The sequence below is a fragment of the Piliocolobus tephrosceles genome, chromosome 19, assembly GCF_002776525.5.
Source record: "Piliocolobus tephrosceles isolate RC106 chromosome 19, ASM277652v3, whole genome shotgun sequence".
Lineage (NCBI taxonomy): Eukaryota > Metazoa > Chordata > Mammalia > Primates > Cercopithecidae > Piliocolobus > Piliocolobus tephrosceles.
Genome location: NC_045452.1, coordinates 45,425,229 through 45,447,570, shown reverse-complemented (window position 1 = coordinate 45,447,570; position 22,342 = coordinate 45,425,229). Strand labels below are relative to the sequence as shown.

Below are 22,342 nucleotides of genomic sequence, written 5' to 3'. Positions count from 1 at the left end.
GCGGGGAAGAGTGCTAATCCTGCCCCCACTCAGCGCCTGCTGACTGGCTCATTCAGCTTGTCACTCTGTTGTCTTACATTTCTTTGGCTCTCCCTCCTCGGGTTCGCACGGTGCGCGGGGCCAGTGGTAGGGGGCGGTGAGAAGGTGCGGGCCCCTTCTTCCGATTGGCAGGCGGCTTCCCCACCCACTTATGGGCGGAGACGGAGGGTGGATGGGGGCGGGGGAGGCAGCGGAGGGAGATGAGGAGATAGGCGGGAGTGAGGGAGCGAGGGAGGGAGCGAAGGAGGTAGAGAGGAGTGGAGGCGCCAGGGGAGGGAGCACAGCTTGGTTGCTCCGTAGTACGGCGGCTCGCGAGGAAGAATCCCTAGCGGGCTCCGGGACGGACGGCGAGGCGGGCGGGGATGGTGTGCGGGGCTGCGGCTCCTGCGTCCCTCCCCGCGGCGCGTGAGCTACACTGATTTGTCCCTGGGGCGGCAGCGCGGACCCGCCTGGAGATGAGGTGAGGAGAGGGCTGCACGGCGGCGGCCTGGACCGCGGGCAGCGGCGGCGGCGGCGGGGGCGGGGGTCGGCGCGATGGCTGCCCGGGGCGTACGTCCCGCGCCCGGCGCTTGTCTGCCCGGCCGCCCTTAGCCCCTCGCCGCGCGCCCGGGAGACGGCAGCGGCCGCCCCTCTGCCTTGTCCTTCCAGTCCTCGGGGGCGGCGGCGGGATAGCGGGCGGACCCGCACTGGGAGGCCGGGGGCTGCGGTGGGCCGTGGGGTGGCGGCGGTGGGACGGGCGTGAGGATGAATGGGCGCCGCGGCCCCCCTCCTGCCGCGGGGACCCCGGGCGTCCGCTCCTTCCCGGGCTGACCTCGCTGCCCTCGGCCGCCGGCGCGGGGCGGCCCGGCCTCGCCTCCCGCCTGCCTCCCGGGGACCCGCGCTGGCGGGAGCGGCGCCGCCTCTGCCTGGAGCCCCGGCTCCTTCCTCGCTTCCTCGCTCGCAAGCCTGCGGAATCTAGGGTCAGTGAAGGGCAGGCAATGCAGTTCGGCCCCAGGGCGCGCCGCGGGGCCGCCCCTGAAGGCATTTAACGGAGAGCGGCTGGCTCCCGCGCCCTGTGAGCGCGTCCCCGGATCCGCCGCGTCCCTTCCCTTCACGCACCGACACGGTTTTGTGGTGTGGACCTAAGGCACAATTGCAGTCCCTTGCTTGCACGAGGGAATGTAATCAGAATTTCTAAAAAAAGGAAACCGGCGAGGAATCGGCCGCACCTTCCTGCGCTTCTGCTTGCTTTGGGGTTAGAAAACAACTTCGGAGATTACATTTCCTATGGGCAATCTTTTGTTGTGATTCAGACTCAAGAAGGCTTTGCTTTGGAAGAAATAGATTAGCGGCTTCTCTGTGGAGTTGGAGGCTATAGAGATTTTTATAGCCTCTTCAATATGAAAGTTTCCTCTAGAACTTTGCCATCATCAGTGCTATTCTGAGGGCAGCAGCAACCTGGGAATTTAAATATATGCAGGCTCCGGCCAGATGCGTTTCTTTGTGCTTGTCTGTTGGCATTCTTCTCTTGCTGCTCCCCTTGATCAAATCGTACGGATAATAAAAACAAGGCCAATGAAAAGGGTGGCTAATAACAGTAAATCCCATACAAACAAATGCCTCTAGAAATTCTCAGTTCTGTCAGCGGGGTGGCAGTTTTGCTAATCCCGTGGAACGGATGAAGAGAAAGGCACAGATATTTCATGGATTATGTAGTGGACAGGATGTGAGGGCAGGAACTGGGGCCAGGACACAGCAGGCCAGCTGGTTTGCATGGTGCCACTCTAAACCCCCAAAATTTGAATAGGAGGAATGTATTTGTTGGGATACCTTTATTTTTAGATGACTTTAAGGTTGAGAGTGCGGAAGCTTAAACACCCTTCATAGTTATTATTTCTTAGTTTATCTCTGAGAACAAAATATGCTTCTGTTTACAATTTCTTTTACTGCTGTGCTTGAAATGTTGTTTTGATGGGAGTTTCCTTGTAAGTAAAAACATTAAAAATTATATACATATGAAAGAAAAATCGTTAGTGCAGATGGGTTTGTAAAGAATCTAGGGACTTTTAAGTCATGTAAATTAAGGAGTGAGGAACACTAATTTGATGATGGTGTTAAAATTATTTCAGACACCTTTGAGTAGTACAGTAAAGATAATTTCTCATAGTATGATCTTTTTTAAAAAATGGTATTTTATTATCTAAGAATGCTTCTGTTGAAATTGCTGAGGCGCATGGTACCTTCACAAAACTCTATTATTATTCTGCCTGAGTAAGAGAGGAAATGAACAAATTTTTAATGTACTTTGGAACCCTGTGGATTGCTCAGATACTAAGCATTGTGAAATAGGGCATAAAATGAGTGGTAGCAAGTTAGTTCTGTGAAATGTTTGTCCTTCTTAGATTTTTTTTTTTTTTTTGGCAGTCGACTAGCAATTTTCTTTTTCCCTAAAGCTTATCTTCAATATTGGTAGTAGAACCTCTGCTCGAGTTTATCTTTTCCCCAAATACCTAGATTGGGGCAAACTATCAAACCTCCTGTAAGAGATTAAGGAGGAGCTGCTGGTAAATTCTTTTATTTCTTTTCTTTTTTTTTTTTGAGACAGGGTCTGGCTAAGTCACTCAGGCTGGAGTGCTGTGGTGCAGTCATGGCAGCAACCTCGACCTCCTGGGCTCCAGTGATCTTCCTACCCCAGCTTCCGGAGTATCTGGGAACACAGGTGCAGGCCACCATGCCCAGCTAATTTTTAAATGTTTTCTAGAGACAGGGTCTCTCTGTGTTGCTCAGGCTGGTCTAAAACACCTGCCTCAAATGATTCTCCCACCTAGGCAGCCTTCCAAAGAGCTAGGATTAGAGGGATGAGCCACCATGCCTCGTCCAAATTCCTCTACTCTAAATCGTCTTTTTAATTTGCTAAAATTTGGGAGTTGTAGAGAATTGATGACATGAGAGTTTGGGTTATGTTTGCACCTCAAATTCTTCTGCCATAGAGCTGTTCCCTTCTGAATGATCACTTCCTCCTGACTGGCTCCACTTACTGGTTGAGTTTCTTAAAGTGTGGCCCTCAAATCACTTACATCAGCATTAATGGAGGCACCTGTTAAAAATACAGGTTTTGGGCATGGTGGATCAAGCCTGTAATCCCAACACTTTGGGAGGCTGAAGTAGGAGGATAGCTTGGGCCCAGGAATTTGAGACCAGCTTGGGCAACACAGGGAAACCTGGTCTCTAAAAAAAAATATTTTTTTTTATATGCTGGGCTTAGTGACTCGTGCCTATATTCCCAGCTCTTCTAGAGGCTGAGGTGGGAGGATCTGGTTCACTTGAGCCCAGAAGATCCAGGCTGCAGTGAGCCATGATTGCCCTACTGCACTCTAGCCTGGGCGACAGAGAGAGCGAGCCTGTGTCCATAAAGTAAGTAAATAAATACATAAAAATAAACACAAGTTTCTGTCACCTCACCTCAGAATCAGACAGCTGGAGGTGGGGCTCTGGAATTCGTATTTTTAATGCATTCTCCAGGAATTTCTCCTGCGTAGGGAAGTTGGAAACAACTGGCTTCCTTCTCACTGAGCATCTCCTGAGACCAGCTCCTGAAGTTGATAGAAAGTTTTTCAAGTGGCAGATTAAGTTTTATGCCTTAGGCTGCTAATAAAAAACAATTGACCATGACTTTCCGCTGTGTAATTGTACCTGTCATACACCTTTCAGATGGCAGAGGCTTTGGTTCACCGCTGTACCTCCAGGGCCTAAAACAGTGCCTGGAGGAACTCAAAATTTGTTGAGTGAATATGTGAACTACATTGCAGTGAGGCCAATCTTTTAAAAGTTTACTTGTCAAATTAATCTATCAGTTAGTAGTCACTGATTTTAAATTAGGAGCCATAAGCACTATACCCCAGTAACTTCTGTAAGTTTGGTTAGTTTAGAAAGGAGAGAGCCTTTCCCAGACATACTGTGCTCAAGGTGATTAGCCAGAAAGAAGATTCAGAGCAAAGCATTTGCTTAGAGAGTCAAAATGTAAATTTAAGTCACAGTGTAGTGGTAAATGATGTATCAAAGTTAGATTTGGTATATTGTCTTGTATCAAAATATCATTTTATAAACCATAAGTCCAACATACTGCTATAAAAACTCTATTTGGTTTCTAACAAATAGAGAAAATTGTTATATTTTCCAGTTTCAACTTTTCATGCTAATAAAATTTGACCTTTATACTTTCTTTTCAAGAGTTCACCACAGGACACCATAGATATTATGCAGTTAAGAGCGCAAACTCTGGAGAATATTGTGTTTGACTACACAGTCAGTGAGTTTGATGTAACCTCTCAATGCCTCATTTCTCAGCTGAAAATGGGAATAGTAATAACAAAGTTCACCTACTTCTAAGTGCTTACATAAGTTTTTGAGACACATGCACTTAATAAATGGTAGTTACAGTGTTGATAAACAATTGGAGTGTATAAAAATACGTAAAACTCAAAAGATAACCCATTTAATTATTGTACTACTGTACTTTATGATAGTAAATAGAAATCTGTAACTTTTTAAAAAAGAAGTTCCTTTGGTGGTGTGCGTCTGTAGTCCCAGCTACTTCGGAGGCTGAGGTGGGAGAATCACTTGAACCCAGGAGATCAAGGCTGCAGTGAGCTATGATTGTGCCTCTGCACTCCAGCCTGGGTGACAGCAAGGCCCTGTCTCAAAAAAAAAAAAAGTTTCTTGCTAAATCCTTGGTACTGTGTATAATTTTTTTAATTGAATGACTTGACTAAACATTAAAAGTATTTAATAAGCTACCAAATATGTATTAATAACTATAAGTTTTTGGAAATAAATACTAAATCTCGTGATCACTTTTAGGTTAAAATATAGTTTATGATGAGCAACTAATATTCTTTGTATTTAAAAAGATAATTGTATGTTTTATGGTAGAAAAATTGAAATACAGAAAAGTATAAAGTGGAAAAACTATGAAATACCCACAAGTCTACTACCTGCGTACATATTTCTTCGAATCCTTTTGTGTGTGTGCAGGTGGCTATTCATACACAATTTCTACAATCTCAGCTCACTGCAAGCTCCGCCTCAAGGGTTCACGCCATTCTCCTGCCTCAGCCTCCCGAGTAGCTGGGACTACAGGCGCCCGCCACCACGCCCGGCTAATTTTTTGTATTTTTAGTGGAGACAGGGTTTCACTGTGTTAGCCAGGATGGTCTCGATCTCCTGACCTTGTGATCTACCCGCCTTGGGCTCCCAAAGTGCTGGGATTACAGGAGTGAGCCACCATGCCCGGTCTGGTTTTTTTTTTTTTTTTGTTTAACATCTTGTCATGAGTGTCCTTTCCTGTATATATGTATATTGCATTATAACAATTTCAGTAACCAAATAATATTCCATTTTATGGATCTATGATATTTTTTTTTTCCTTGATTTTATTTTTACAGACAGAGTCTCACTTTGTCACCCAGGCAGGAGTCTAGTGGCTCAATCTTGGCTCACTGCAACCTCTGCCTCCTGGTTTCAAATCAATCTCTTGCCTCAGCCTCCTGAGTAGCTGGGATTACACTTGTCTGCCACCATGCCTGGCTAATGTTTGTAATTTTAGTAGAGATGGGGTTTTGTCATGTTAGTCAAGCTGGTGATCCTAACCTCAGGTGATCCACCTGCTTCAACCTCCCAAAGTGCTGGGATCACAGACATGAGCCACCGTGCCCAGCCATGGATCTCTGGTGGTTTAGTCAATTTATTTTTATTAGACATTAATTTGTTTATCTTTTCTCCACGGTTGCTTATAACCCTGCAGTGACTGTCCTTCTACGTGTGTCTCTGTATATACTTGTGAGATTATTTTCATTAGGATAAATTTCTACAAATGGAATTTGCAGAATCAAATTTAACTGTAGAGTCCAAAACTCCTAGCCTGTTTCCTAGACGTATTTTATAGGCATTTGCGTACTTTTTACATTCTCGATTTCTGTTGTGGAGTAACTAAGAGGTTCTCTGACATGTGCTAATGTATAAACTGGGTGGGGCACAAATTTGAATCCGTTTCACTGAAGTCACATAAGTTAGCTCAGAAATTAGCCTTGGGACTGTTGCTGTGGGTCACTCCTGTAATCCCAATACTTGAGAGGCCAAGGTGGGAGCATTACTTGAGCCCAGGAGTCCCAGACTGGCCAGGGCAACATAGCAAGACTCTGTCTCTACAAAAAAATTTTTCAAAAGTAGCCCGGTGAGGTGATGCCCACCGGTAGTCCTAGCTACTAGGGAGGCTGAGGTGGGAGGACTGCTTGTACCCAGGAGTTGGAGGCTGCAGATGCCACAGCACTCCAGACTAGGCAACATAGTGAGATCTTGTCAACAAAGAGAGAGAGGGGGGAGGGCAAGAGAGAGAGAAAAGAAAGAGGAGACAGAGAAAGAAAAAGAAAGAGAAAGAAGGAAGCAGAAAGAAAGAGAGGAAAATTAGCCTCATCAACTGTCCAGCATTCATCCTTAAAGCAGTCTTGTGATCTTTTACTCTGTAGTGGTTTTCCTAAAGTGCCGCTGCATGAAAAACAGGATTAGAGTGATAGAGAAGACTAGTGAAATTTGAAAAGGCAGTTCACTTATGATGTGGACTTGTCTTAGAAACGCAAGACTGTACAGAAGTGTGATGAGGGAGACAGCTGGGTGTGTGTCCAGATAGTTCCATGCTGGCCAGTTTGGAGATAGAAAGTGGCCTAAGGAAGTTTGCTTCCTGAATGTGAAGGCCTCAGTGTAGAGAGATATCAGATCCACTGGGAGATCACTGAAAAGTAAACCAAAACATTTTTATTAATACAGGTGATGGTAGACTATCATTCAAGTTTTGTTCCTAAAGTTTGTAGCTAAGAAAGTGAATTTTGCCGGGCGCGGTGGCTCAAGCCTGTAATCCCAGCACTTTGGGAGGCCGAGACGGGCGGATCACGAGGTCAGGAGATCGAGACCATCCTGGCTAACATGGTGAAACCCCGTCTGTACTAAAAATACAAAAAAAAAACTAGCCGGGCGAGGTGGCGGGCGTCTGTAGTCCCAGCTACTCAGGAGGCTGAGGCAGGAGAATGGCGTAAACCCGGGAGGCGGAGCTTGCAGTGAGCTGAGATCCGGCCACTGTACTCCAGCCTGGGCGACAGAGCGGGACTCCGTCTCAAAAAAAAAAAAAGAAAGTGAATTTTAAGCAAGTTAATGTATTTGAATGCATCACTGCTGTTTCAGCGTTTTTCTAGTAGAATTAATGATAGTTAGCTTGCTTTCTTAGCTTACTGTCCAGAGAGCACATTGGTGAAATTGTTTTGGCTTCAGCTCTCTGGACTGAGCTTGTGCTGCCTAGCTCAGTTTTCAGTTGGTCACCAAAACCTGTCATTGTTTCTGTGTGGTGTGGGGTCTGCTGGAGCCTTGTGGTAGTGCATTTGGCCCTTCATTGAGTGGTGGAGCCAGGAGTTGAACTGAGGGCTGTGACAGTGTTTTGAATTCAAGTGAATTTGAATGTGAAAATAACAAGATCTGGCCAGGCGTGTGGCTTACACTTGTAATCCCAGCACTTTGAGAGGCCGAGGTGAGTGGATCATGAGGTCAGGAGTTCGAGACCAGCGTGGCCAACATTGTGAAACCCCATCTGTACTAAAAAATACAAAAATTAGGTGGGTGTGGTGGCGTGCAACTGTAATCCCAGCTATCAGCTACTTGGGAGGCTGAAGCAGGAGAATTGCTTCAATTTCCTGCTTGAACCCAGGAGGTAGAGATTGCACTGAGCCAGTATCACACCATTACACTCCAGCCATGGCAACAGAGCAAGACTCTGTCTCAGAAAAAAATAAGTAAATAAGTAACAAGGTCGTAGCAACACAGCAAGTGGTCAGAGTTTTCCCCTTGGTGGTAAAATTAAACATCCTCTTTTTAATACAGGAGGACAGTGCTCTTGCCCCTCTGTTGCACTGATGAGCATTTGATGTGTTCCTCCTTGCATTGTGTTTGCAAATCGTTCTGGCGTCTGGTGGCATGCATTTGCAAGACACGGATACAGTTCATGGACGTGGACGAGGTCAACTGGCTTTTTTGTCAGGCTTTAACCAACCTAGTTAAGAAAGACACTGACTCTTACAATAAAAGCACTGAAACAAGATGCCATTGGAGCCACTCGTTTTGTGCGTGTGTGTCTGTTTGCCTGTTTGTCTGTGTGTGTAGGGCTAATTACTTCTCTGCAAGGCAGATTTCCTGAGCAGTTTTATTGTTCTAACACAGACAAAATGTTGTGTAAACACATATATCATTCCAGTGTGTTATCTGTGATGGGTGTGTTCATTGTGGATCCAGTGTTTTATAAAAATCAATTCATTTCTGCTGTGAACTTAAGATAGTGGATTTTGAAACCAAGTTATCTTTCAATTTGTGGAGTTATCTGAAACTCAGCTGCCCCAATCTTGCAGAATTGGAGTGTTGCATTTTGGCTTCTGATGAATAAAAGCTATATAGCTAGCAATGAGAGAAACCTTGAAAAACTGACAAGAAAATGAGTGCCATTCTTGGTATATAGCAGATTTTGATGAATAGTAGTTCCCTTTGCCTTTATTTCTCCTCTTTCCTGCACTTAATATAAAGAGCTAATATTAAACAAAGTCATTAAATGAGAATAGATCTGTCTTATAGGTAGCACTGGTTTTTTTAGACCCCTTCAGATACGGTTATTACAATTGTTGTTTTAATATTCTTTAAATGATTACAGGAGGAGGGAACTTGGTAGCGGGGTTACCAGGATGTTAACTCCATGAGGGCAGGGAGTGTATCGCTATTGTCCAGGGGATTAGCCCCAAGCCCCAGAGCAGTGTCTGCTGCCTGGCAGGCACACAAGGGTTATTTGTTGGTTTATTAAATCAAGGAGTGTTTGAGGCCCTTCGAGCCTGGAGGGCAGAGGGCTCTGAGATGGTGCAGAGTCAGTGCTGGGGGCAAGAGAAACAGGTGAGGAGTGAAGAGGAGAGGCCCACTTGGGACTTGACTCAGAATGTCTGGGAAGTAGGAAGCTAACGTAAGTTTTAAGCAGGGGAGTCCCATGATGTGCTTTTGTTTAAAAAGCTCCCTTTGGGCCGGGCGCGGTGGCTCAAGCCTGTAATCCCAGCACTTTGGGAGGTTGAGGCAGGCAGATCACAAGGTCAGGAGATCAAGACCATCCTGGCTAACATGGTGAAACCCTGTCTCTACTAAAAATACAAAAAAAATTAGCCAGGCATGGTGGTGGGCGTCTGTAGTCCCAGCTACTCAGGAGGCTGAGGCAGGAGAATGGCATGAACCCAGGAGGCAGAGCTTGCCAAGATGAGCCAAGATCGTGCCACTGCACTTCAGCCTGGGCAACAGAACGAGACTCCGTCTCAAAAAAAAAAAAAAGCTCCCTCTTGATATCTTGTGGGAGTGGATATCATGTGGGAGTGGATTGGAGGAGGGATAGAGAGGAACATTGCATTGACTCCGCTTCCAGCTGTCTATGGATGTTGACGTTTCTACCTAGCCTTCTACTTTATCTTTGCGATGAAGACAATATGGTTTACTTTGTGAGGTCTCAGGAATGGTTTGAGATGAATGGTAATTTGTATAAACTTTCTGGAGTTCTCTGAGGAAAAGAGAACTCCATAAAATTCTTAGTATTGATCAAATGAAATAGTAATGTAAAGATCAAGAATTATTTAGCTTTATAAACAAATTAATTGAGGTTATGAATGTAGGTTTCTATAGGAGAGATTTTCTGTTTCCTTTTTTTAGTGAAAGAAATCTTAAATGTATGGGAATGAATCCTTAAAATAGCAAGCTTTTGCATTGTCTGTAGAAGCTGCCCTCTTTGATGAAGATCTGTTTTGTAAAATGCTGCTGTTGTCTGTTCAATCTGGAGTTTTAATTAGTATCAAAGGGAGGGAAATCCTGCAGTAATTGTAACCTTACATTATTTCTTAGTTCAATTAGTTTTAAACCACAGTCATTATCTGTTATCTTTAGTTGTTTTGATCTTGGTAGGTGAAGTGATATTACAGTCGTGATTTGGTAATTTAAAAAATAACATGTTTTTTCCTACTACAAAAGGAATACATGTTTATTGAAGAAAACTTTCGAAAACACGTAGAAGGAAAGAAGACTAAAAGCCTACCAAGATCTTACTATCCAGTGATAATGACTGTTAATACCCTGTGAAGGTCAACATGCTCAAATTACCCAGCAGGTGCCTGGTGTGAAGCTGCTCAGCCCAGGAGACTTGAAGGCCTGTTAGGGACCATGAGCCCTGAAGATGGCAGGACAGTCCAGGGCCAGTCAACCCAGACCTTTGTGGTTCTGGGAGGATATGTCCTGGTGTTACTACACCTTCTAGTTATTTAGGAGAATGAGTTAGGAAAATGTGGGTTTAATATGAAATCTTCTGATTTGTATGTGGGCCACAGTTTTTTTTGTTAACGCACTGGGGTTCAAAGCATACCTGAGGGCTGGATTCAGTCTGTGTTGCTTTGCCGGTTTGTAACCTCAGGTACATACAGTTTTGTAGCCTGTGTTTTTCACTTAATGTGTTGTATTTGCAGCCTTTTTTGCTACATCATCATATATGTAATCAGTCACTTATTGCTAGACCTATAGATTCTTTGTCTTTTTGCTTTTTAATAAAGACAGGTGAAATTCTTGGACCAAAAGATGTTTGTAAAGCCTTCGCAGCATACTGCCTTCAGATGCATTCCCCCAATCATGTAAAAGGTACTTGTTTCCTGTTCTCTTACCAAGACTGGGTAAAACCATCTCCAAAAACATCTTAGCCAATTTTATTCATTTTAACTTGCATTATTTTCTGTATTACCAATGAGTGTGAATGATTATTAAATGCCTGTTGGCCTCATACAAATTTATTTGGTAACCAACCTGCCTTGCTGGTGGAACTCTTAAGTTCCAGCAATGTTTTGGTCTTGCATTCAATGCTTCTCAATCTTTGTGATTCCAGATAATATTAGTACTGTGTTAATAGCAATAATTAGTACTAATTGTAGGTATCGTTCTCCAAAACTGAGGGCATCAGTATCTTTGGCGCAACTATAATCTACTTAAAGTACTGTGACTGGGAAGTTCTTTTTTGTTTTTGTTTTTTTTGACAGAGTCACGTTTTGTTGCCCAGGCTGGAGCGCAGTGGTGCAGTCTTGGCTCACTGCAACCTCCTCCTCCCGGGTTCAAGTGATTCTCCTGCCTCAGCCTCCCGAGTAGCTGGGACTGCAGGCATATGCCACTATACCCAGCTAATTTTTGTATTTTCAGTAGAGATGGGGTTTCTCCATGTTGGCCAGGCTGGTCTCAAACTCCTCACTTCAGGTGAGGAGGATCTGCCCTCCTCCTCCTCCCAAAACACTGGGATTACAGGCATGAGCCACCGTACCCAGCTGTGATTGGGAAGTTCTGAGTGTAATTAGTTGTTCAGTGAATGTTTGAGCACACGCTGTATGTACCTGGCATTGCTCTAGGTGAGTAGCCTTGAACCAAGGCAGAATCTCAGCCCTCTAAGACTTTTATGTTTTTTAAAAAAATTCTCTCGGGTTTTTCAAATAGACCATAATGTTTATAAAGGACCATTTTCATTCCTAGAATTTAGAATTTATTTTTAACTTGTATTTCTTTCTTTTTTTTGAGATGATGTCTTGTTATGTTGCCCAGGATGGTGTTGAACTCCTGGGCTCAAGCAGTTCTCCTGTTGCAGCCTCCCAAAGTGCTGAGATTATAGACATGAGCCACTGTAAGTTGTATTTGTTTATTGGCATAGAACTTCTAAAACAGTGATGAATGCTTATTACCCTTTAATTAATCCTTCCCTCCCTCCCTCCCTCTCTCCCTCCCTCCATTCCTTCCTTCCTTCTTTCCTTCCTTCCTCTCTCTTTTTTCTTCTCTTTTCTGTCTTTTCTTTCTCTCTTTTGTCTCACTCTGTCACCCAGGCTGAGTGTAGGGGCATGACCGTGGCTCACTGCATCCTCAGCCTTCCAGGTTCAAGCAATCCTCCCACCTTAGCCTCCCAAGTAGCTTTGACTACAGCCACGTACCACCACACCTGGCTAATTTTGCATTTGTTTTTTTTTTTTTGGTAGAGATGATCTTGCTGTGTTGCCTAGGCTGGTCTCAAACTTCTGGACTCAAGTGGCCCTTTCGCCTCAGCCTCCCCAAATGCTGGGATTACAGGCATGAGCCACTGCACCTGGCCTTTGATTTTTTAAATTCACTTTAATTATCTTAAGTTCTGTTATACTCTAGTCTCTTAGCAAGAGTCTAGAATCGACGTGAGTTGTTAGTTCCGTATTTGGATTATGAGACAAGGTATAAAGCTGGGACTGTGATGGGAACCTTTGGAATGTATGTCTGACCCAACACAGATCCCTTAACTGCCCTTTAACCTACACATCCAATTTCTTCCTACCTCCTTCTCCCCACAAAAGACACAATACATTGAACTCGGGTTGGGCACCTGACCAACTTGGCCCAATCAGTGTTCGTTCCTTCCCTGGAAATTTGAAACTAGGCTCAGTAGAGAAGGATTTGTTCTTAATGTGCTCAAGGACCCTAAGTAAAGGATTGGGAGTTATAAGCAGTTATGTTCTGCTGTCTGGGGACCAAGAAAGATGATTTATGGATGGGGAGAATAAAGCAACTGTCTAGAGAGAAGCAGAAAGAGAACACTACCTGACTCTCTGACAGTGTTAAGCCACTTTCTTCCAGTCTGTTCTTGGTCCAGCTGCATTCTTGTTCTTGAGTTCTTAAGGTTACCTCCTTCCTTTTGATTTAGGAAGCTGGGGTTTCTATTACTGTGAACTAAACATTCTCCTCATTCTTAGCACCATACTCTTTTTATGATACTACCTTGTCTCATTTTTTTTTTTTCATTCTGTCTAGGGATATTGTGAATTTGTTATTATTTTCTCCATATAATAACATCAACAATTAAGGATAGCAAGAAACATGGAAGTACCAAAATTTAATCTAATTCAGATAATCACAATTTGATTGGAAAGGCCGTTTTACAAATGTGGACTCTGGCGCTGACCTGTTTTAAACTGGTGTGGATCTCTAGCTGAGGGAAAACAGGAAGGAAGAAATTTTGAAGTTACTTTTAAATGTTGTAGAATTTCAGTGGTGTCATTTCCTTTCACATACATATAAAATGTTGACCTCATGCAAAAACCAGTACTAGGGACATTCACAGTGTACAGTATTGGGTGCATCTGTATAGGGGATGAGTTTGAAGTCTGTTCAAGTGTGTAGCCGCTGAAACAAGATTTTTTTTTTTGAGGCAGAGTCTCACTCTGTTATCCAGGCTGGAGTGTGCAGTGGTGCGATCTTGGCTCACTGTATCCTCTACCTCCTGAGTTCAAACGATCCCCCCACCTCAGCCCCCAGAGTAGGTAGGATTACAGGCACCACCATGCCTGGCTAATTTTTTTATTTTTTATTTTTAGTAGAGGTGGGGTTTTGCCACATTGGCTAGACTGGTCTTGAACTTCTGACCCCAAGTGATCCACCGCTTTGACCTCCCAAGTGCTGGGATTACAGGCATGAGCCACCGCGCCCAGCCTTGAAACAAGATTCTTAAGTGTGCTATCTAAATACCAAGAAATTGAATCACAGAATAGTTTACCTGGGGCTGGGCTTAGTTTTTAGATTAGCTTTCTGTGTCATGGTGATGTCATATATCAGGAATCCTTAACTTAAAAAAGACTCAGTGATAAGTTTAAGTAGTCCACTATCTAAAGGCAGTTGGGTGGGGAGGTGGAAAAAGGATAGGGAGAGAAAAAAAGGATTGTAGGAGAGAGAAGGAAGAAAAAGGAAGGTTGCTTTATTGACACAGTTTTCTTTATTCATAATTGTATTTGTATGAGCTTTTTCATTTGCAAGTGGAAGACCCACAGCATTACAATGTATTGACTCACATACCTGTCAAGTCCGAGAATTCTGATTGGCCTGGCATGATGACATGTCTGAACCCATGATATGACCAAGGGAAATGTGTACTCTCATTGGCTCTCCTGGGCCTTGGGTCTACCTTTTCCCCCCAATTGGTGAGATCAGTACCTAAACTGAAATTAACAGAAAGGGGTAAAGAGAAGTAGGATTGTTAGGAGGAGAAAAAAATGCTAGGCAGGCAAAACAGATGGCCTTTACTCAGTGTGTGATCAGTGTCATACAAATTAATAATTAATAATTGAAGTTACTTTTAAGTGTTGTAGAATTTCAGTGGTGTCATTTCCTTTCACATAAATATAAAATGTTGACCTCATGCAAAAACCAATACTAGGGATATTCACAGTGTACAGTATTGTGTTCATCTGTATAGGGGGTGAGTCTGAAATCTCTTCAAGTGTGTAGCCACTGAAACAAGATTTTTTTTTTTTTGAGACAGAGTCTCACTCTGTCACGGAGGCTGGAGTGTGTGGTGGTGCGATCTCAACTCACTGGATCCTCTACCTCCTAGGTTCAAACAATCCCCCCACCTCAGCCCCCAGAATAGGTAGGTCAGGTCTGTGGCCTGCCACTTGTTTTATTTATCATTCATTCATTCATTCAACAGAATCTCGCTCTCTCACCCAGGCTGGAGTGCAATGGCATGATCTCCGCTCACTGCAACCTCCGCCTACCAGGTTCAAACATTTCTCCTCTCTGGGCTTCCCAAGTAGCTGGGATTACAGGCGCCTAACACCACGCCCGGCTAATTTTTTGTATTTTTAGCATTTTTAGTAGAGACAGGGTTTCGTCATGTTGGCCAGGCTGGTCTCGAGCTCCTGACCTCAGGTGATCCACCTGCCTTGGCCTCCCAAAGTGCTGGGATTACCAGCGTGAGCCGCCGCGTCCGGCCTTTTTTTAATTTTTAGGTTCAGAAGGCACATGCACAGGTTTGCTATGTATGTTTATTTCATGATGCTGAAGTTTGGGCTTACTAATGAACCAGTCACCCAAGTAGTGAACATAGCACCAGATAGGTAGTTTTTCAACCCCTGCCCCATTTTGAAATCCCCAGTGTCGATTGTTCTTAATTTTGTGTCTGTGTGTACCCAGTGTTTAGTTCCTACTTATAAGTGAGAACATGCAGTATTTGATTTTCTGCAGAAGCTTTCTTGACCTTCTCCTTTTATCTCTGATTGTCGGTTTCCTCCTAGTTTCATTTCTTTCCATAAGCAGCTGTGACCTCAGCATGGGTCATTTCAGCTATTTCCTTGCCCTGTTGCTCTGTTACATTTAGGATTTCCCAGTTCCCCTTGAGCGTTTCTTATCCTTAAAATGTCGCTGTCGCTAGGGCTTTTCATACCCTCTTTTGACCTTTCCCTGGTCTTCCACGACAGTCATTTTCACTCTGTTGTCTGTCTATACCTGGAGCAGTGTCTTTTTTTCTAATCCTGCGTCATGTAATAGTGGTGTTCTGATAGATGATTTTGTCATTGTGCAAACATCATAAAGTGTATGGTTGACCTTTGAACAAGGGAGGGATTAGGGGTGTTGATCCCCAACACAGTCAAATTCACATATAAGCAGAGCTCGGTGGCTCTTGCCTGTAATCCCAGCACTTTGGGAGGCCATGGCGAGAAGGTTGCTTGAGGCCAGGAGTTTGAGACCATCTAAGCAACAAAGTGAGACTCCCATCTCTACAAAAATTTTAAAAATTTGCTGGGCATGGTGGTGTACTCTTGTAAGTCGCAGCTACTAGGGAGACTGAGGCAGGAGGATTGCTTGAGCCCAGGAATTTGAGGTTATAGTGACCTGTGATTGGCCCAGTGCACTCCAGCGTGGGCAACAGAGCCAGATTCTGTCTTAAAAAAAAAAATCATATACCCTTTTTGACTCCCCAGAAACGTAACTAGTAATGACCTGTTGTTGACCAGAAGCCTTACTGGTAACATAGCTAATGAACATATACTTTGTATGCTGTATGTATTATATACTCCATTCTTACAATAAGCTGGAGAAAGGAAAGTAGTATTAAGAAAATTATAAGGAAGAGAAAATTTATTTACTATTCATTAAGTGGAAGTGGGTCATCGTAACATTCTTCATCCTCATTGTCTTCATATTGAGTAGGCTGAGGGAGAGGAGGAAGGGTTGGTTTTACTGTCTCAGCGGTGACAAAGATAGAAGAAAATCTGAATCTGAGTGGACCCACAGAGTTAAAACTCGTGTTATTCAAGGGTCAACTATTTACACAAACATAGTTGGTATAGCCTACTATACACCTAGGTTGTATGTATAGCCTATTTTGCTGCTAGGTTGCAAACCGCTACAGCCTGTTACTATACTGAATACTGTAGGCAGCTGTAACACAAGTATTTACGGCAGTATTTGTGTATTGAGACATATCTAAGCATAGAAAAGGTGCAGTAAAAATATGCTGTTATAATCTTATGGGACCACGATTGTATATGCAGTCCGTCATTGACTCAAACGTTCTGGCTGCATGACTGTACCTACTGGATCCATTGGGCACTTAAAAATTCAACATGTCTAGAACATTGCTCACCTGCCACCTTTCTTCTAACCAACCTCTTCCTCTGTATATCCCATCTTGGTGAATGATACTATTATCCTTTTGTTCATTGTTTCAGCAGTTATTTAATGATTACTTACTGCGTGTCAGATAGTCTGTTGTATAATTTTATATCATTTTGTTCCTGATTCCTAGGACATAGCTTCCAAAATCTTTGGAATTTCCTGAGCGGGGGGAGTGTCTTGTAATTCATAATGAGCCCTGTTGGATCTTCTCTGAGTTCATGCTAATGAAATGGCTCCTGGGGATGAGGGGCTGGACAGCCTCAGAATGGGGGCTGGTCCGGAGGAAGCAGTCAGGAAACTGCTGGATTGGAGGGTTGGAACTTTCAGCCCTCCACCACCACCACCACCAGTTCCAGGGAAGAGGGAGGGACTGGAGATTGAGTTCAGTCACGTGGTCAGTGATCTACTCAATCATACCTATGCAATGAAGTTGCAAACGAAAACTCTGTAACTGTGAGGTTCAGAGAGCTTCTGGGTTAGTGAACCCATGATGTGCAGAAAGGTGGGTGCCTGTGTTGCACAGAGGAGAGGGCATGGGAGCTCTGTACTTCCCCTCCCCCATACTTCGCGCTGTGAGTCTCTTCCATTTGGCTGTTCCTGAGTTGCATAGAGCTTTTTTCCATGTTTGGTGAGTTGTTCTAGTCAATTACTGAACTCAAAGTGGAGTTATGGGAACCCCTAAATTTGTAGTCAGCCTGGCAGAAATGCTGGTAGCCTGGGGATATGCAAGACTTGAAGCTGGCATCTGACGTGGGGAAGTCTTGTGGGACCAAGCCCTTAACTTGAGGAGTCTGCACTAACTCCGGTGGTTTCAGAATTGAAATGAGTGGTAGGACACCCAGTTAGTGTTGGAGAACATTTTTAGAACTCAGTCTGCCTATAGTGTTTTTGTATATTGTGTCTATATACAGTATAGACTTAGTACCTGCCCTTAAACTACATAAGTGAACAAGCAATTATAATTTAGCTGTGTAAGCTATTCATGGACTAAGTCAGCAGCCTGTACTTTTTTTTTTGAGATAAAATCTTGCTGTGTCACCCAGGCTGGAGTGCAGTGGGATGATCATGGCTAACTGCAGCCTCAACCTCCCAGGCTCAGGCAGTCCTCTCACCTCAACTTCCCAAGTGGCTAGGACCACAGGTGTACACCACCACACCTGGCTAATTAAAAAAAAAATTCGTAGAGATGGGATCTCATTAGGTTGCCCAGGCTGGTCTCAGACTCCTGGACTCAAGCAGCCCTCCCGCCTCATCCTCCCAAAGTCCTGGGATTAGAGGTGTGAGCCACTGCACCCAGCCTGGATTCTATCTGATGGTGAAGTTGGTGGTTTGATTCTGTCATAGCCTCTGAAAGATTGTTCGAATTCACCCTTTCTAGCCCCACTGCTCCGGTCTTAGTCCAGGCCTTTGTGTATTTTTTTCACTTTACTACTTTACTCTTAATGGTTGCTGCTTCCTGACTCATCAGGCTTCTCTATTCCACTTCATTTTACACTCACACGTTGCCATAATGATCTTCGTTATGTGCTGCTTCCACAATAAGATCTTTCCCCGTGCTTTTATCTCCTAAGGTGGTGGACCTCAAGCCTTTTGGTATCAGAACCCTTGTGTCCTCTTAAGCAATTGAGGACCCTAAGAAACTTTTCTTCATGTGGATCTTTGTCTATCATTGTCTGCCAGATTAGAAATTAAAACCGAGACATTTATATTTAAAATAGCTGTAATAAACCTATTACATGTTAACATAAATAACGTTTTTATGAAAACCGTTCACAAAACAAAAAAATTTAGTGAAAAGTGGCCTTGTTTTACATTTTTTGCAGATCTCTTTCATGCCTGACTGAATAAAAGATGGCTGAATTCCATAACTGTAGTCAGTTTGTTGTGAAACGTTGTTTTGGTTGAAATAGTTGAAGAAAATCTGGCTTTATACAGATATGTAGTTGGAAAGAACAGGAGTCTTTTGGTGGTGTTTCCAGAAAATTGTGGTTATTTTGTGATACTGTACCAAAACTTGACACTGGGTAGTTTCTTAAGGATTGGTTGCAGTGTAGAATCTGAAGTCATATGAATGAACTTTTTATCCTCTATGACAATAACATCTGCTGATCTATCCTGTACTTTGAATGACTCTTTTACCCCTGTTTGATTTGACCAATACATACAACATCATGCATTGGTCATTTGGAAAATACTGGGTCACTGAGTTATATAGATCTTACAAATGTTGACACATTTCGTTAAACAATATCACAAAATCGCATTTATTATTATCACCACCCATCTTATTAGACAATTCTTTAAATGTTGAGAAGCAGACTAGCTCTTAATGGCAGATACAAGTTTTCCAAAATTGGAATTTTCACCCCAAACTCAAATTTTATCATTAATAGCAAGTACTGTCAGTTGTTTTTCTTGCAGCCTCAGGTTTGCTTTATTTTTGAGAAACTGTGCCAGATACCCAGATCTGAATAATCATAGTTTCTGTTTTGTTTTGCCAAATAAAAATCAGGTTCCAGTAAAAAAAAAAAAAAAATGCCTTGTTTAGCTCACAACTCATATGATCGCACAGCAATTTCCTTGGACATTGTTGTTTGGTGTACCACATAAATATGAGTATCTAGTTATACAAATATTAAGCATGTGTACTCAAGGGCTGAGATTTAATAAAGTAATAATTTTTCATGATTAATCAGAGACATCCTGTTGTAAAGCTGACTTTTTTTTTTTTTAATGTGAATGTTTGGCAGTGAAGAATCCAATGACCACACTGGTACAGTTTGGTGCCACTGCTAAGGTGGGAGCAGTTTTACCCACCATTGCTTTTGTATCAATGTAAATAAAATTACAGTGAAAAAGAGCAGTTCTTGTCTGAGTACCATCATGATGATATGGTTTGGCTGTGTCCCCACCCAAATCTCATCTTGAAATGTAGCTCCCATAATTCCCATGTGTTATGGGAGGGACCTGATGGGAGATAATTGAATCATGGGGGCGGTTCTCCCGTACTATTCGTAGTGAGTAAGTCCTAGGAGATCTGATGGTTTTCTAAGGGATTTCCCCTTTCACTTGGCTCTCATGTCTCTCTCTCGCAGCCACCATGTAAGAGAGGCCTTTTGCCTTCCACCATGATTTTGAGTCCTCCCCAGCCACCTGTAACTGTTTGAGTCCATTAAACCTCTTTTTCTTTATAAATTACCCAGTCTCAGTGAAAATGAACTAATACACATAAGAATTTTGACCATCTGAACCCCCGTGAAAGGGTCTTAGGACCCCCAGGGGTCCACAGACCGTAGAGAATTGCTGCCTTGTAGGATAAAATCTAAACCTTTACTCACAGTCTATAGTGCATTGTGCTGTATCCCTGTTGACCTTCCCCTTTTCCTCTTCTATTTCTCTTCTATCTGGACCTCACCATTCCCCACTTTGGCTACCTGCACCTCAGAATGTTCTTTTGTCACGTCAGCTTTACAATTTATTTCCCTTCTGCCTCCCCTGATCTGTCCCTTACTTATCCCTTAGGCGTAACTGGGTGTTACTGAAGTGAAAATACCCGTACCTGCTGCAGCTATGAGTCATTTTCCCTTTGATTTCCAGCACTGAACCTTTGCCTCTACTTCTTTCCATCTGTTTTCTAGGGACCTCTGATTTAAAGTTCCGAATTCACAAATCCCATCATAACAGGAAAGCATTTTACATCCCTCTTGTGACTTAAACTTAATTTGTACTAATATTTTTCATTTTGAACCTTCTTATACCTAACTAAATGAAACACTTGAGCAAATAGGTGATGGGATATTGCCTTTTTTGGAGTCTTCTGTTCTATCAGAAATGGCATTATAGGTAAGTCTAGCCTAGGGAAAAAACTGATTTCTTTTAACAGTTATTTCAATGATACCCATTTTCCTAATCAGGAAGGTTTCTTGGTATTATCTAGGTACTGGGTTTTATGCTGCTGAGTTCATCAGTTAAATGGCCTTTAGATAAAGGACAAATTGGAGTTGTGCTCAGCTCATATGGAATATGCTTTAGAAGGACTACTGGTATTATCTCACCCACACTGCCCCTCATGCCACACGTGCTCCTGCATGTACACAGGATGAGTACTGAGTGCCTGTCATGTTGCAGGGATTCTGCAGGTCTTCCACATATGCCATCTAAAATTTGTTTTTCACAATTTCGTGAGCTAGATGGCAAGATCCTTGTGTTACAGATGAGGACCTCAAATTTGCTGCCATTTGTGTAATGCAAACATAAATGGAATAATGAGTAGCCAAACTTAAAAAATCATTGACTTACCACATAAATAATAGTATTATGACATTATAAAACTAAGTTGGGTATAAATGAGCTTTTATCAGTATAGACACATCTCAGGCATTAGTCTACCTTGTAATTCTAGAAGGAGCAGGAATTATTTATAGAGCACTGTTTTGGATATATACTGAAATTCCTTCAAATTCTAGTGTCTCATAACTCTTCAGGCAGCTGTAGCAATTGCTGGATATACCAGGAAGTTATTCCTGTAATTACTGCTCAGAAACGAACTATGTAAACTGTAGCATTATGTTCATACTGGTTTTATTATAAGATATATTACCTTTTAGATTTCTTCTTATGAGATCCATTTTCTTTTTAGATTTAGTTTACAAAGCCATTAAATGTTATAAAATTATATTGTAAATTATAAGCTTTAGTTAGATGGGCCGTTAAGCCCTAGCTTTGCTGGCAACTGTAACCTTTTATGATTGCAGTCAAAATGTAATCCAGACGCTCTTAGTGATAGACCATTGAGTCAGAATATCCTGAATATTGTTTTGTAGGTTCAAAATGTTAGAACATCTCTGAATCGGGACGATAAAATGATATTCACCCATCTGATTTTGGGCTTACTTCTTTGTGACGTACCTAACCTGATTAAAGAAGCAAATTCTAAAACCAAGAGTTACTTAGAAGATTTTGTAGACAGTGGGATTGGAACTTGAAAGTGACCCGTCAGCTATGTAGCTACTAGCATTTTCTTAAAAAGTCCTCAGTGAGGCAGTTGGACAAGGTTGAGAGACAGGCAGCATAGCCAAGGGATTCTGGAGCCAAGCTGCTCAGCTGCTGTCTTAGCCCACTTTGTGTTGCTGTAACAGAATACCTGAGGCTGGGTAATTTATAAAGAAAAAAGGTTTATTTGGCTCACAATTCTGGTGGCTAGGAAGGTCAAGATTGAGCATCTGGTGAGGTCCTCAGGTTGCTTCCACTTAGTGTGGGCTCCTGAATGTGATGTGGATGTGAAGAAACTGGAATCCTCATACATTGTTGGTGTGAATGTAGCACGGAGCCGCTGCTGTGCTAAGGGGAGCTAGAGAGTGCAGAGGTCACATGATGAGAGAGGCAGCGGAGCGGGATGGGAAGGGGCCAGGTTCTTAACAGCCAGCTCATGTGAGAACTAAGAGTGAGAACTCACTCACTCTTGGGGAGGGCCTTGATCTATTCATGAAGGATCCACCCTAGGACCTGAAAACACCTCCCTTTAAGCCCCACCTCCCTGCGCTGCCACAATGGGGACCGAATTTCAACCTGAGATTTGATGAGGACAAATAGCAGTTACTAACTGTGTAACCATAAGCAAGCTATTTAACTTTTCTGTGCCTCAGTTTCCTCATCTATAGAATGAGGTCGATCAGAGTTCCTGTCTCGTTGTGAGGATGCTAAAACAGCACAGTGCCTCACTAAATAGTAAACACTGTATAAGAAATGACTGTTATTATTGTCTTATCATCTGTAA

General features: G+C 43.0%; 1 protein-coding gene across 4 annotated transcripts in view; it reads left to right on the top strand.

Annotated features, from left to right (window-relative positions):
- Window positions 1–236: 236 nt before the first annotated feature.
- The window catches only part of ITSN1 (intersectin 1), a 242,715-nt gene continuing 220,609 nt past the window's right edge, over window positions 237–22,342 (top strand). For 3 of the 4 annotated variants that reach the window (XM_023190769.2, XM_023190761.3, XM_023190748.3), the window contains exon 1: window positions 237–499. Coding sequence is in view for 1 of the 4 variants with exons in the window: in XM_023190755.2 (XP_023046523.1) it covers window positions 495–499 (5 nt within the window). In the remaining 3 variants the exon portion in view is untranslated. The remainder of the gene's footprint in view (window positions 500–22,342) is intronic. The other variant, XM_023190755.2, reaches the window with a different exon arrangement.